Below are 16,189 nucleotides of genomic sequence, written 5' to 3'. Positions count from 1 at the left end.
TCGGTGGGGATCCACCGGAAGATCTTACGTAGCATGCGCAGCATGTTAAAGCAAGAAGAGGAGACGGCGTTGACTTGTCTGGTCATGGAGAGGGAGGAGTCCAGGATGAAGCCCAGGTTGCGTGCGTGGTCTGTTGGTTTGGGTGTGCTGCCCAGGGCAGGGGGCCACCAGGAGTCGTCCCAGGCGGAGGGCGAAGATCCTAGGATGAGGACTTCCGTCTTGTCTGAGTTCAGTTTCAGGCGGCTGTTCTTCATCCACTCGGCTACGTCTTTCATCCCCTCGTGTAGGTTAGCTCTGGCGGTGGCGGGGTCGTTGGTGAGGGAAAGGATCAGCTGGGTGTCGTCAGCGTAAGAGATGATGTTGAGGTTGTGTTGGCGTGCGATGGCCGCAAGGGGGCTCATGTAGACATTGAAGAGGGTGGGGCTGAGCGAGGAGCCTTGAGGAACGCCGCAGATGACTTTGGTGGCTTCTGATCTGAACGGGGGAGGCGAACTCTCTGTGTCCTTCCGGTGAGGAAGGAGATGATCCATTCTAGTGCCTTCTCTTGGATTCCAACGTTGCTGAGGCGCTGCTCTAGGGTGCGGTGGCAGACAGTGTCGATTGCCGCCGAGAGGTCCAGGAGGATGAGGGCCGCTGTTTCCCCGTTGTTGAGCAGGGCTCGGATGTCGTCAGTGGCTGCGATGAGGGCGGTCTCGGTGCTGTGGTTGGCCCGGAAGCCGGACTGCGAGTAGTCGAGGGAACCATTCGTCTCGAGGAAGGCGGCCAGCTGCTTGTTGACTGTCTTCTCGATGACTTTCGCCGGAAACGGGAGGAGCGAGATGGGGCGGTAGTTTTTGAGTTCGGTGGGGTCCACTGCTGGTTTCTTCAGTAGAGCGCTAAGTTCGGCATGCTTCCAGCTCTCCGGGAAGGTCGCGGTGTTGAAGGAGGTGTTGATGATGTCCCGCAGGTGGGGCGCGATGACGGAGTCGGCCTTGTTGAAGACGTGGTGAGGGCAGGGGACGGTTGGCGATCCGGAGTGGATGGAATTCATCGTGCGTAGGGTTTCCTCGGTGTCGAACGGGGCCCAGGCGCAGAGGGTGGTGGTGGGGGGGGCCGGTGCTGTCGTGCGGTGCGCTGGCTGTGTGCTGAAGCTGTTGTGTATGTCCGCGATCTTGTTGTGGAAGTAGGAGGCGAGGGAGTTGCAGAGGTCTTGTGATGGGGTGATGTCGTTGTTTCCGGCGCTGGGGTTGGAGAGCTCTTTGACGATGTTGAAGAGTTCCTTGCTGTTGTGGGCGTTGTTGTCCAGTCGTTCCTTGAATGCGGTTTTCTTGGTGGTGTGGATCAGTTGGTTGTGTTTTCGAGTGGCGAGCTTGAGGGTGGTCATGTTGTCTGGTGTTGGGTCTCTGCGCCAGGCTCTTTCGAGGGTTCGGCAGTTCCTCTTGGAGCTCTTGAGTTCGTCGGTGAACCATGGTGCTTTCTTGCTGCCGGGTCTGCTGGGCGGGGTCCTCAGCGGGGCGAGGTCGTCTGCGCAGTTGCTGATCCACTTCGTGAGGTTGTTGGCGGTCTGGCTGGGGTTCGCTGAGCTGGCGGGGGGGTCCCGGCTCAGGGAAGCGGTGAGCTGGTTGGCTGAGATGCTGGTGGTGGTGGATCGTGTTCTTTATGTAGCTAAAGTGGACGCAGCTGTGGTCCGTCCAGTGGAGTCCGGTGGCGTGGCTGAAGGTGATGTCCTTGCTGGAGGAGAAGACGGGGTCGAGTGTGTGTCCGGCGTAGTGGGTGGGGGTGGTCACCAGCTGCTTGAGACCGAGGGTGGCGAGGTTGTCCAGCAGGGTGGCGGTGTTGCGGTCGTTGTTGTTCTCCAAGTGGAAGTTGAGGTCCCAGAGGAGGATGTAGTCAGCGGAGGGGAGGGCGTGCGGGCTGATGAAGTCGGCGATGTCTTCACTGAATTGTGTGCGTGGACCCGGGGGTCTGTAGATGAGGGTGCCTCTGAGGGTGGTCCTGGGGTCGGTGTGGATCTGGAAGTGCAGGTGTTCGGCGGTTGTGAGGGTGTCGTCGGAGTTGCTCGTGATGCGGATGGTGTTCCTGTGGATGATGGCGATGCCTCCTCCGGTCTGGTTGCCGCGGGCCCTCCAGATGATCTTGTAACCGTCTGGGATGGCGATGTCGGGCGCTGAGGAGGCGTTCATCCAGGTTTCCGTGAGGAAGGCGACGTCTCTTGATGTTGTGTCAAGGAGGTTCCAGAGCTCGACGGCGTGTCTGTGGACGGAGCGGGTGTTGAGCAGGATGCAATTCAGGTGGTTGCTGCTGGTTCTCGGCTTGGTGGGTGCGGTGCAGGTCCGGATGCAGGTGAACTTGCAGGAGTGGCAGCTGAAGGGTCCGTGGGAGCGCCTCGGGGTGGCTCGGAAGCATCCAGGGATCCGGCCGGTGTTGAGTGCGTTGAGTTCGGTGGCGTCGTAGGTCCGGCGGGTGGGCTGGTGTCTGCGGGGGCCAGGGGTCCTGGAGCTGGGCGCGGTCCAGGCATAGACGGGCGCAGACGGGCTTACCTTTGGCGCGCCTTCGGCGCACAATCGGCGCGCCCGCTGCACGTTAACGCTGCGCGTACGCGCGGTCACCATTTATGGCGAAGTGGGAGGGAGGGAGGAGCAGCCGGGAGGCGGGAGCGGAGAGGGTACAGAAGGAAAAAGGGGGCGTGGCCACACGCACGGCGGCGGGAAGCGGAGAGCGGGGCGGGGGGCACAGGGGGCAGAGAGGGAAACGGCACAGAACAACAATGTGGAAAACAATATTAAAACAGCCAACAACAATGTGTAAACAGTACAGAATGAGGCCAAACAATGAAGGAAATATGCAGTCATTGATCGAACACAATCACGCTACTACAGCGGGGGGCGGGGTCGTCGGGGCGGGCTCAGTGAGGCTGAGGGCAGCAGCGGGGAGGAACGCACACGCTACAGCTGGTGGCCGCGCGGGGGTGTCCTGAGAACAGGTGGAGGCCGAAAGACTTCCTCCGCATAGGGATTATGATTGTAAAATAGATCTGGAACCTGGATCCAATCTACCATGCAGTAGAATATACGCCTTGACTGAGCGAGAAGATGAGCACCTGAAGAAGTATATACAAAGATATCTTGAGAATGGATTCATTAGACCGTCCCAATCTCCTGTCTCATCTCCACTATTTTTTATTCTAAAGAAGAATGGAGAATTGAGAACTTGCATTGATTATAGAGCTATCAATCGAATAACCATAAAAAATCGATATCCTTTGCCCCTCATATCAGTGCTGTTGGATCAGGTGTAAGGAGCAAGAGTCTATACTAAATTAGATTTGAGAGGAGCTTACCATCTTGTCAGAATTCGTGAAGGAGATGAATGGAAGACGGCATTCAGAACCAAGCATGGGCTTTATGAATATCAAGTAATGCCATATGGTTTGTGCAACGCTCCAGCCGCCTTTCAACATTTCATTAATGATGTACTGAAAGAGTTCATTGATCGGAATGTTATAGTATATATTGATGATATACTAATTTATTCAGACACAGAGGATGAACATACGGAACATGTTAAGAAGGTCTTACAAAGATTGTGAGAAAACTGCTTGTTTGTCAAGTTAGAGAAATGTGCCTTCAATGTAACCACAGTGGAGTTTTTGGGCTTTGTGCTAGCACCAAGCGGAATAACCATGGATGAACATATCAAGGCAGTCATAGATTGGGAAACCCGTAAAACCGTGAAAGAAATTCAAAGTTTCATTGGATTTGCGAACTTCTATAGGAGGTTTATTCAAGATTTTTCCAAAAAGTTGATACCCATTACCAGATTATTGAAGAAAGGAACTCAATTTGACTGGACGAAGGAAGCAGAGGAGGCGTTCATTCAATTAAAGAAAGATTTCACAACTGCGCCGATCTTACTTCATCCAGATCCCACAGAACCTTTCTTTGTGGAAACTGACGCTTCCAATCAGGCACTGGGAGGAGTGTTGTCTCAAAGGCACAAATCTACAGGACAGTTGCATCCGGTGGCTTTCCGTTCTAGGAAATTGACAGCAGTGGAGGTAAACTATACCATAACGGAAAAAGAGCTGTTGGCCATTACAGACGCCTTTAAAGAATGGAGACACTATTTGATGGGAGCAAGACATGTGGTCACCGTTTATACAGATCATAGGAATTTGAAATTTTTGAAGTCATCCAGAACATTAACACCAAGGCAATTGCGATGGTCCTTGTACTTTGCTGATTATGATTTCATCATAACGTATCGACCTGGTTCACAAAATGGTAAGGCAGACGCCTTGTCCAGATTGGGAACAGAAGGAGTTTTGGAAGAGGTTAAAGATTAGGCTATCATTCCAGCAGAGAAGGTGATTGGAGCAGTCTTGCAAGAGTCTCGAGAGGAAGGGAACAAAAATGTAATGACCTTGGAGGAGATGACAGATTGGGTGGAAGGTGATTCAAGACGAGAAATTCGAGAAGGACTACCATATCACGATGGAGCACTCTATTTTCCCACGCCAGAAATGCAACAAACAGCTTTGAGGGAATGTCACGATAGCATTTTGGCAGGACATAAGGGCATTACAAAGACAGAAGAATTAGTGAGACGATGTTTTTGGTGGCCAGACGTAATAAAAGATATACGCCAGTATGTAGCCACTTGTGAGATCTGCGCTAGAGGGAAATCGGAGCGGCAAGCACCCCAAGGGTTATTACAACCCTTACCCACACCACCTTACCCATGGCATACAGTCACCGTAGATTTAATAGTAGACTTACCATTGAATCATGGGTTTGATACCATATTGGTTTGTGTGGATGCTTTTACCAAAATGGCTCATTCTGTCCCTTTAAAAGGATTACCCACTGCTAAAACCCTAGCACACACTTTTAGTCAAAATATTGTTCGGCACATGGTATTCCAAAGATTTTAATATCAGACAGGGGTTCTCAATTCTTATCCCATTTTTGGAAGGCCTTCACCAAAAAATTGAACATTGAAACTAGATATTCTACTAGTTATCTCCCTGAGTCTGATGGGCAGACAGAACGTACCAATCAAGAATTGGAACAGTATCTGAGACTGTGTTTGTTAGATCAAGAAGGTGATTGGCCAGATTACCTGTGGGCAGCGGAGTTTGCACATAATAACGCAAAAAAACGTGTCCACTGGGTATTCCCCTTTTTATTTGAACTCTGGGAGGCACCCCCGTCAATCATTAAGTTTTCAAGAGGTGGATGTTCCCGCAGTTGTAGGTCCCTATCAAATAGACAAGAAATTGAGTGCCTTAAACTATCGTTTGAGGTTGCCCAAGGGGTTGCGCATACATCCTATATTTCACGTCTCTTTATTAAAAAAGACATTGAGTGGTTTTCGAATCAATAAACCCCCAAAACCAATCCAAACAGAGAAAGGAGAGGAGTTTGAAGTACAACAGATTCTAGATGCTAAGGTGCGGAAAAGAAAACTGTACTATCTGTTGGATTGGAAAGGTTATGGCCCCGAGGAAAGATCTTGGGTGTTGTCTTCAGAGGTTCATGCAAATTCCCAAAAAGGCCCAAGCAGAAAGGAGGTACTTTGAGGGAGGGTACTGTCAGAGCTGTCAGACCTCTAGTCAGGAAAAGGCTGTCAGTGAACACTGTTGTGGTTAAAACCAGAGGAAGAATCAGGAAGGCTAAGGGGCAATACAAATTACAGACAAATTCAGATTCTAAGATGGCCGCCGATAATCCACAGTCACGTCAGCAAGTTAGCGCTCTAGCGCTCGCTACCAATTATGAAGATCCAGGTGAAGCGCCCGTGCTGTGGCGCATTTCACCTGAGAACTGAGGAAGAGAGAAGCTGCATTTGAGGAGCGCCGTGAAAGTTAGTTAGGGAAAACTACTTCGTCGCGCAAAAAACTACTGAGTTATTGGGCAAGTCTGGAATTCCTGTACAGACGGCTGTGAAGCGCGGTAAGACTGTTCCGAAAGAAGCATTGGGAGTCATGCGTAAGGATTGTTAATAGAGTCGCCTGTGCGTTCATGCGCTTTTGGTAATTAGAACACCGAGAGGCTTAGAGCGAACACTAGTTAAACCGTGTAGTCATTCTAAGAGAGAGAGTAACAGCAGAGTCAGCACTAGTTGCGAGTTACCCTGTTGCCGCGCTTGCAGTTTACATTTGCCAAATGAGAATCTATGCTGACAGAATATTATTGAGATATATACCGGCTGGTGGAAGATACATAGGAAGGAGTTTAGTAACAGTTTAACACAAGTTATTATAGCAGTAAAAATACCGAGAAAAAGAACTAACAAACACAGAAATTTAATACCTCAAGTAAGGTGAAGCAAGACTAAATTAAAGTGACACTTACCAACACAGAATCCAATTATACGCCACTGCTGTAGCCCAGAATAGGTGAGGAAGCTGTAAAAGAAAAGATACAATTAAGAAAGGGAGAAAACAACCATCAAGAATTAACATATATTTTTAACCTTTAGTTACAGCACACAGAAGCAAGAAAAAATACAAAAAGAAGAGAGGCAAGGGTCACACCAAGATGGGGTAGGTGAACAATTTAGATTAAGTTAGAAAGGAAGGCTAGCAGATAGGATATAAATTAATTAGTGTCATTTATCTTACAGTCTAAAAGAACTCTTGTTAGCCAGAAGAAGACAAGAAGGAAGATCCAGAAGCTGAGGAAAAGATTAGCAGCAGTGTGACTGTCTCTTCTCTGTCCCATCCCCTTTCCCCCCTGGGGTTTGTTTGGCATACACTTTACACATTGCGGGTTGCTGAAGAACCCTGGTGAGGCATTGGGAACTTGCGACATTCTGCTCCTGTGCATTGAATCAAGCGTGGTTTGACATGCACTTAAGAGTATATGGTCTGGCTGCATCACAGAACAGCATCAGAGAATAGATTCTGAAAGCTGCTGAGGGGTCCTGCTCATGCATGGGCACCCTCACAAACAAAACCAAGCACTCTGCCTTCAGGATTGTTAAGGCCTGCCATAGGAGTGACTGATAGGTTTATATGTGTCAGTGATAAAATGAAACCAGTGAAAGTACGCTTGTTTTAAATTATGTTTTTCACTCATGCATCTACTTACTTGAGCGATTATGCATCTAAAACCATGAAAAAACTTTTGGCTGTATGGAAGAAACCAGTGAAGGCAGGCCTGAAGGTAAACTGGGCTAAGTCGTGTCTCTTTCCAGTCTCCAAGGTAGCAGGGGGCCCCCAGACTACAGAGGGTGTTCGGTGGGAATATACCTGTATAGGATACTTGGGGACGCAAATATACCATGACCGCGCAGACTTAGTGGAGGGCAACATTGGCAGGGCGATACGTGGTCTTCGGGGCAGTATGGATTTCTGGCAAACGTTGCCGCTGTCCCTGATGGGGAGGGTGGCACTTCTTAAGATGGTGGCGCTCCCCCGGATGCTATATTATTTTAGAACGCTGCCAGTCTGGATCCCGGCGTCACTGTTTAAACGACTCCAACAGATGATCACAGGGTTCCTATGGAATGCCGGTCGGCGGCGAGTAGCTTTACAGAAGTTGATGAGACCGCGGGGAGAGGGCGGGTTGGCGGTTCCAGATCTGGAGACCTATTATTTAGCCGCTCAGCTCCAATGGCTGACCCAGACGGTGGCTCACGAGTTCCGAGGAATTGGGGAGGGTGCGGCTGGGCGGACTCCCGCTTCTATCCTAGCCCGGATTATCCTACAGCAACCGCTTCGCATCGGGGATCTGGCCACTGAGGTGCAGACCTATCGGTTGTGTTGGAATAAGAGTCAAAGGAGGGCGCGGATCGCTTACCCATACGCACCAGAGATACCACTCTTGATGTGCCAGCAGCTGCCGCATGGGGGCGACTGGTCGGCATTAACAGGGTGGAGCGAGGCGGGCTTGACGGCAATGGGGGATCTGTACGAAGATGGTGTGCTGTTGCCCTACGACTCTGTCTGTGAGCGTTATGGCCTACCGCGGGGGGATTACTTGCTTCATGCGGCCTTAGTATCGGCTATTCAGCGCCGGTGGAGGAGTGGGTTATCGGAGCCGCAGACCTCATTGGCCTGCCAGTATGTGGTGCTGGCAGCGGGCACCGTTAAAGCGGTCACATGCTTGTATCTGCGAATGACTAACGAACGGTTGGTCCCCCTCGAAAGGTTGAAACAGCAATGGGAGGAGGATATTGGAAGGGATATACCCGATAAAGCGTGGGCTGAACTGCTCGAGCGCCCTTGGAAGTGTTCTAGAAACGCCCGATTCCAGCAGATCCAATTTTTTATTTTACACCGAGCTTATCTAACCCCAGCTAAGGTTCAATGCTACTTTCACACTACTATGGCGCCCTGCCCCCGCTGTCGTGCGGAGGGGGCTGATCTTTGCAATATGCTTTGGGGTTGCCCACAGATCAGGGCTTACTGGGAGGAGGTGTGGTCGTTGCTCTGTACCATCACAGGCAGGGAGTTCGAACTTGATATGGGCCCATGCTTGTTGCACTAGTTTCCCCACACCTCCAAGACGAAAATAACCAGTAAATTTATAGACCTTGGGTTGGTGCTAGCCAAACGGGAAATTACTGCTAATTGGAAGTCGCAGCGGGGACCGAGATTGAAGAAATGGAGGGCGGAATTTACCAGGTGGGCAGATTGTGAGACGGTCCTTCGGGTGCAGGCGGCTACCCGCGCTCATAGCGATAGGGCGCTAGATTTGGCCCGGGCCTGGGGCGCACTGGCGGAACTTTTGAAGGCTGCCGGCTCTGAGACAGATGCGGCCTCAGAAATGGAGGAGGGGCAGGTCCTTCCTTCCCCTGGGTTGAGTTAGGAGTGCTGGGTAGAGTCGGACATTGTTGTATTTGGGTTGCCGGTGCTCCTGTGTTGGGAAAGCTTGTGGGGTAGAGTGGAAGAAGTGGGTGCCTTGACATGTATCCACTCAATAAGTCATGCCGGAGGGGGGGAGGGAAGGGGATGGGGGGCGAGTTGAGGGTCATACTATAGGGTAGTAACTAGGTTTTGGTTTACTGGTATCGATAGCACCAAGGAGCCTTGTGAGTGAAGCATCCGTGAATTATACCTGAGCAAGATGCCGGAAGGTGGACACTGGCTGGAGGAATTACAGGGGACTACTCCACAGGGTTGTAGGGGGAGCTAAACCACTGTTAGTACAGATTAGAATTGACGGTACGAAGCTGTGCCTTGCTATGCCTCCTGTAAGTGCTGGGCTTTGATCGCATTGTTTGTATGAATGTTCTGAAAAGCAAATAAAAATACATTTATAAAAAAAATGGAAGAAACCAGTGAAAGGACGCTTGGAAGCAATAGTATCGAGCATAAAACTGTATGATTCTTCTTTTTGTTCACTCAAAACGCACCAATGGATAGTTGATGAGGTTGGTTTCTATAACATCTATACTCAGTATAGTATGGCTAATGGCATAGGATGTACATGGTTGTTCCTCTTCTAAAGGTCACGGTGTTTCCAAAAAGGCACCTAATTGGGAAATGGCTCACAATGTTCTTGCATGGCATGGACTGTAAAGTTGAAGCTGTTCAAGGAGTACTGTGCATGTAAGGTCTCTTGGCCTCTTTCAATATCACCATACAGTCTTGAGGGAGAGTCAAATGTCCGATGATGTCTATGTGACCGATGTCTCGACCGAGACCGTGTTCTTGGATGTTGAGGTTCCACAGTGCGTGTGGGCTGAGGAGACACGGGCCCAGGCTGAGGTGGAGGAGGAGGCGATAGAGCAGTAGCTGGCGGAGAAGGACTGTGGCAGAAGTGGTATTCCTTGTGGGACCACCGGTGGAAGCGTAGCATGAGGCGACCTGGGTGGTGAGGCCCACAATCTTCGGTGCAGATGATGCTCAGGGCTTGGACTACAAGTAGGTCCAAGCAACAACTTCGGGAGAGCTTGGGAAGTTGATGCACTAGCAAATGTGCACTGTGTCCAGGACTTCCGATTCCACATCACTCGTGAGGGCTGCGGGTTTCAGCTTTGCTGGGGTGTCGTGTCGGCCTCTGAGAAGTCTGTGTCCTGAGTTGCAAATACTTCGGTGTCCGGCGGGAGCATTTGGGAATGCAGTCTCGCAAAATAGAATTTCGAAGTTCCAGGATATATGTTGCAGAGTTTCGTCCAGGTGTAATCTGAAGTCCAAAGGACTGGGGTCCCATACTTATAAGATAGGGGGTTGGACATACTCTGTGGACCCACCTATGGGAGAGTCTGTGGAGAGGGGTGGTGACACCCCTTTCCCCTTGTCCACTTTCGCACAAGAGCAGGGGCTGAGTGCCCCTGCAACCGGTTTGAAGTGGGGTATGCACAGGGACATCATGTGTGCCCCCAGCAATGTCTGAAAAGCGTTGTGGCGGGTCCTTGGGCCTCCCACACGAGTGAGGCACCGTTTTTATCGGGAGACCCGGGTGAACGCTGGGTGGTAGGAAATTTGTATCAGTACGGTGATGCCACAACTTTCCCACACAAAAATGTGTGAAAAAAGTGATTTCTTTCAGCTAAATTTGAGGTTTGCATGGCATTCTGGGTAAGGAAACGTTGGGGGATCCATGCAAGCCATACCTCCCTGGAATCCCCCGGGTGTCTAGTTTTCAAAAATATGTGGGTTTGGTGGGTTTCCCTAGGTGGCCGCCGGGCACCGGGCCAAAAACCCAGGGGACCCCCCTTGCAAAACTAGGTCGTTTTGAGGTAGGCAATTTTGATGTCGCCTCAATACTTTTGGGGCCCTTGCCTGTTGCGGGTACTTGGGCCTCCCACACGAGTGAGGCACAGTTTTTATCGGGAGACCCGGGGGAACGCTGGGTGGTAGGAAATGTGTGTCAGCCCGGTGAGGCCACAACTTTTCCCACACAATAATGTGTGAAAAAGGTGATTTTTTTCAGCAAAATTTGAGGTTTGCAGGGCATTCTGGATTAAGGAAACATTGGGGGATCCACGCAAGCCATACCTCTCTGGAATCCCCCGGGTGTCTAGATTTCAGAAATATGTGGGTTTGGTAGGTTTCCCCAGGTGGCCGCCGAGCACCGGGCCAAAAAACCAAGTGACCTCCCTTGCAAAATCAGATCGTTTTGAGATAGGCAATGTTGATGTTGCCTCACTACGTTTTGGGCCCTTGCCTGTTGCGGGTAATTGAGCCTCCCACACGAGTGAGACACCGTTTTTATCGGGAGACCCGGGAGAATGCTGGGTGGTAGGAAATTTGTGTCAGCCCGGTGATGCCACAACTTTCCCACACAAACATGTGTGAAAAAGGTGATTTTTTCATCTAAATTTGAGGTTTGCAGGGCATTCTGGGTAAGGAAACGTTGGGGGATCCACGCAATCCATACCTCCCTGGACTCCCCCGGGTGTCTAGATTTCAGAAATGTGTGGGATTGGTAGGTTTCCCATGGTGGCCGCCGAGCAACGGGCCAAAAAACCAAGTGACCTCCCTTGCAAAACCAGGTCGTTTTGAGATAGGCAATGTTGATCTTGCCTCACTACGTTTTGGGCCCTTGCCTGTCGCGGGTACTTGGGCCTCCCACACGAGTGAGGCACCGTTTTTATCGGGAGACCCGGGAGAATGCTGGGTGGTAGGAAATTTGTGTCAGCCTGGTGATGCCACAACTTTCCCACACAAAAAATGTGTGAATAAAGTGATTTTTGTAGCTAACTTTGAGGTTTGCAGGGCATTCTTGGTAAGGAAACGTTGGGAGATCCACGCAAGCCATATCTCCCTGGAATCCCCCGGGTGTCTAGTTCTCAGAAATGTGTGGGTTTGGTAGGTTTCCTTAGGTGGCCGTCGAGCACCGGGCCGAAAAAACAAGTGACCACCTTGCAAAACCAGGTCGTTTTGAGATAGGCAATTTTGATGTCGCCTCAATACGTTTTGGGCCCTTGCCTGTCGCGGGTAATTGGGCCTCCCACACGAGTGAGGCACCGTTTTTATCGGGAGACCCGGGAGAATGCTGGGTGGTAGGAAATTTGTGTCAGCCTGGTGATGCCACAACTTTCCCACACAACATGTTGTCACGCTTGCCGATTCCAGTCCCCGGATGAATGCGCTCCCTGTCCAAAATGGCCGCTCACGAATGCGCAGGTGCAACACGGTCAGGCGAGTTGAAAAGCCTGACTTCCGGTTTGCTCGGAGCTTCGCGTTCCAGTGTGGCTCCTCAGGCTCTTGCGATACTTACCCTCAACGTTCTGAGTTCCTGGACTACATCGGTAGTCAATCTGATCCCGTGTCCTTTGCCCAACCACTTGAAGAGGATTCCGCGGTTGCTTCATTTCACCGCCAGCCTCCTTGTCAGAGCTCTGACACCCGAGCTTGTTTCCTCCCGCTCGGGGGCTTATTTTTGATTCGCGCCGCTTGACGCCTTGTTCCTTTGCTCCTTCGAACATCAGCAGCAGGTAGCGGTGTGCTCCGCCCACCTTACCGGACCTTGTCTCGTGGGCCGGCCGGGTTTAACCGCTCCTGCTCCCGTTTCCTTTGGGACCATTACTCCCTTCTATTCCACTCGTCCTTCCCAGTTCCCTTCCACTTCTGCCCAATCCTCCAGAGACCCGCTTTCCTTCGTTCACTCACGGGGAGTGCTGGACGGATTCGATTCTTCGCTGCATCTGGCAGTAACGTTCCTGACTCCATCCAAGACTCCGCTACTTCACATCCCAAGGTACTGTGCCGGGAGAGCGCGGGGGGTTATCAGTTCCCACATAAAGAGCACTTCTCATCCCTATCTTGTTCTCTTTATGGTTCCTTAGATGCAAACAAAAGGTGTGTCTCACATGGTACCAGGGGCAGTTCCGGTAGACTCCTTAGGATTCCCCTTACAACCATCCCGGTTCCACCGCTAGGTAGGCGAGCCTCCTTTTGGTTAGTAAGGACAGGTGGGAGGGGGCTTTTAGGCACATTCACATCACTTCCCTCCATTATTCCATGTTCTTTGTGCCTTTTCAGAATTCCGCTTTCTAAGGACCATAGTGAAGGTGAAGACGGCAGTTCTCTGGATGCTACCCTCCTTTCCTTGTTTTGTCTCCCCTCTTTCCCTTCTTACCTTTGTATTCTAGGGATGGATTGATAGCTACACAGTGTGAGAGGGGACGGTTGGGAATTAGCATCAGCATCTAGCAACAGCAGCGTGGGGACTCGGTGGCGCTCCTGCAGAATCACATCCGGTAAGATCCTGACAGAACGCGAAGCCCTAGTGGTTTGTTCTGCCCGGGCGCCATGGAGTTACCTCAGGTTACAGTAGCAGACTTAGCCAATATGATAGGGAATTTACAGTTAGAGACACAGGCCTTGACCGCTCGAGTAAATACACTACAGAGAGAGAGGCCTGGGGAGGGCGGTGCTAGGGGCACAGCTCAGGTCATACACGTAACTACTCCTCCGTCCATTCCTCTCGCTCCACCTGAAAGATTTTCGGGAGACTCTACCAAGTGTGCCACTTTTATTAGTCAGTGTCAGCTACAATTCACATGCAAAGCGCACTGTTTTCCTACAGACCAGGCAAAAGTGGCTTTCATGATCTCATATTTAGGAGGTTCAGCTGCAAAATGGGCAATTCCGTTGATAGAACGGGACGACCCTTTATTACAGGACTATAGGGCATTCCAAGTAGAATTCAAAAAACTCTTCGACAAACACACTTATACGCAGTCTGCAGATACCGAGTTACTAGCCCTCAAACAAGGGACAACTGATCTGATCACCTATATCACCTAATTTCAGAGGTTAGTGGTTGAAGCAGAATGGCCAGAGGAAAAACGCAGTACTTTGTTTTATCGTGGCCTTAGAGACGACATTAAAGATTCCCTATCACAGATAGTAGATCTCCCCAGGGATTGTAAAGAACTTATAGAATTGGTGTTCAAAATAGATCATCGTCTTCAGGAACGAAAGAGAGAAAGAAGGAAACCCGAGAGTAGAACAGTGACTTTCCGAGAGAAAAGAACAGAAACCGCTTCTGCAGCAGACGAAGTAGAACCTATGCAGATAGGGACATTACGTGGTCCTTTGACCCCTGAAGAAAGACGCAGAAGGCGCGACAACCAGCTATGTCTCTATTGCGGGAAGGCGGGTCATTTTCTCAGAAACTGTCCTACCAAACCGGTGGTGACCAAGAAGTCGTAAAACTAGAAAACCCGGGGCCTTGTGAGACCAGGACTCCGGGTTATTCTGGTTTAAGCGTCTCTTCGGTTGACCCCATTATGGCTCACCCCAGTCACTTTTTTGTCCCCGCTGAATTAATTTGGGAACGTGGAAAGACAGGGATTCAGATCATGATAGATTCCGGAGCTTCAGGGAATTTTGTAGATAAGGTTTGGGCCCAGGAACATTTTATTCAGGCTTATGACAAAGGTTACGTAGAAACTGTAACCACGATCGATGGAAGCGTCTTAAAATCAGGTCCCATCACACATCAGACAGAGGCCATACAAGTTCTTTTAGAACCTAATCATGCAGAACTAATAGAATTCGACTTGATCCAATCCCCTCAGTTCCCGGTCTTGTTGGGCCTCCCTTGGTTGAGGTTGCATAACCCATTGATAGATTGGAAGAAAGCAACAATCCAGTTCCGACCTGAATGCTGTTTGGCTCATACAGTAATGTCTAGTCAGGTCAGCGATGTGACAAGGGTTGAGGAAGAGAACTCGTTACCCCAGGACTATCAAGATTTGAAAACCATTTTTAACGAGGAAGAGGCCACCAGTCTTCCCCCTCACCGACCATATGATTGTCGAATCGATCTACAAAACGGGGCTAAAATACCCTGTAGCAGGGTTTACTCCCTCACGGAGAAAGAAAACCTTTATTTGAGAGAATACCTGGATTCCATGTTGGCCATGGGGTTTATACGTCCTTCCCGATCCCCAGCATCGTCCTCTCTGTTTTTTATACCGAAGCGGGAAGGGGGCTTGCGCTGTTGCATCGACTATAGGTCTTTAAATAAAATCACGATTAAAAACAGGTATCCTCTTCCGCTCATCTCTTCTCTCCTTGATCAAGTGAGAAATGCCCAAATATTTACTAAACTAGATTTACGGGGTGCGTATCACTTGGTTAGGGTAGTAGAGGGAGATGAGTGGAAGACGGCCTTTTGTACCAAATACGGCCTTTACGAATATCTTGTAATGCCCTTTGGGCTGTGTAATGCCCCCTCAGCATTTCAATTCTTCATTAATGAGGTACTTAAGGAAATGCTGGAGGTCTACGTCATTGCCTATATTGACGATTTGCTAATCTACTCCTCTTCCCTACAAGAACACGTACACCACGTCAGAAACGTGTTACAGCGACTACGGGACAACCATTTATATTGCAAACTTGAGAAATGTATGTTTCATGTCCAGGCGGTCCCTTTTTTGGGCTTCATTATATCACCACAGGGGTTGAGTATGGACCCCCAAAAGGTTGAAGCCATCCATCGTTGGCCTGCTCCTCAAAAGGTGAAGGACATTCAAAGTTTCCTCGGCTTCGCCAATTTTTATAGGCGTTTTATATCTGGCTTCTCAAGAACGATAGCGCCTATTTCAAAACTGTTGAAAAAAGGGGTCCCCTTTTTATGGACAACAGAAGCCGAGAAAGCGTTTCAAACACTAAAGACAGCTTTTACACAAGCTCCAGTACTCCAACATCCGGATCCCAGGTATCCGTTCATAGTGGAGGCGGATGCTTCGCAGGCCGCGGTGGGTGGGGTGCTATCCCAGGCAGATCACACTACGGGTGTCAAGAATTCCTGTCATACAAGGGAAACACGCCCTTATGTAAACAGGAGAGCTGTTTCATAACTCAAGGGAAACACGCCCTTATGTAAACAGGAGAGCTGTTACATAACTCAAGGGAAACACGCCCTTATGTAAACAGGAGAGCTGTTACATAACTCAAGGGAAACACGCCCTTATGTAAACAGGAGAGCTGTTACATAACTCAAGGAAAACACGCCCTATAAAGGGAGGAACCGGGAGGTACAAGGCTGTCGGATATTGTGTTTACACCGACGTACCTGCTTCGTGAAGAGCAGTGTTCCGGAGTGGTGCTCCAGTAAGGCAAGAACGGAGGTAGGTCGAGTCGTTACTCCCTGGGCCGTGTCTTGCCCCATCGTCACCTGTGAAGGACCCGGAAGCTCTACCGGTCAACCATTGAGCTTCGCTTTTTGACTCGGCTGAGTCCAAGCGCAGTGGCGCTTTTTGCTGGTTGGAGTCGTAACTCCCAGCCCGACCAGAG

At 50.2% G+C, this 16,189-nt stretch overlaps 1 protein-coding gene across 1 annotated transcript in view; it reads right to left on the bottom strand.

Moving 5' to 3' along the window:
* The window catches only part of LOC146772140 (uncharacterized), a 306,827-nt gene that overhangs the window by 118,241 nt on the left and 172,397 nt on the right, over positions 1–16,189 (bottom strand). Inside the window, exon 6 of the mRNA XM_085638602.1 lies at positions 6,336–6,388. Within this exon, the coding sequence (XP_085494728.1) occupies positions 6,336–6,388 (53 nt within the window). The remainder of the gene's footprint in view (positions 1–6,335; positions 6,389–16,189) is intronic.

This window comes from Triturus cristatus, chromosome 12, assembly GCF_964204655.1.
Source record: "Triturus cristatus chromosome 12, aTriCri1.1, whole genome shotgun sequence".
Lineage (NCBI taxonomy): Eukaryota > Metazoa > Chordata > Amphibia > Caudata > Salamandridae > Triturus > Triturus cristatus.
The sequence above is the reverse complement of the archived record's forward strand: the minus strand, read 5'-3'. Positions and strand labels throughout refer to the sequence as shown.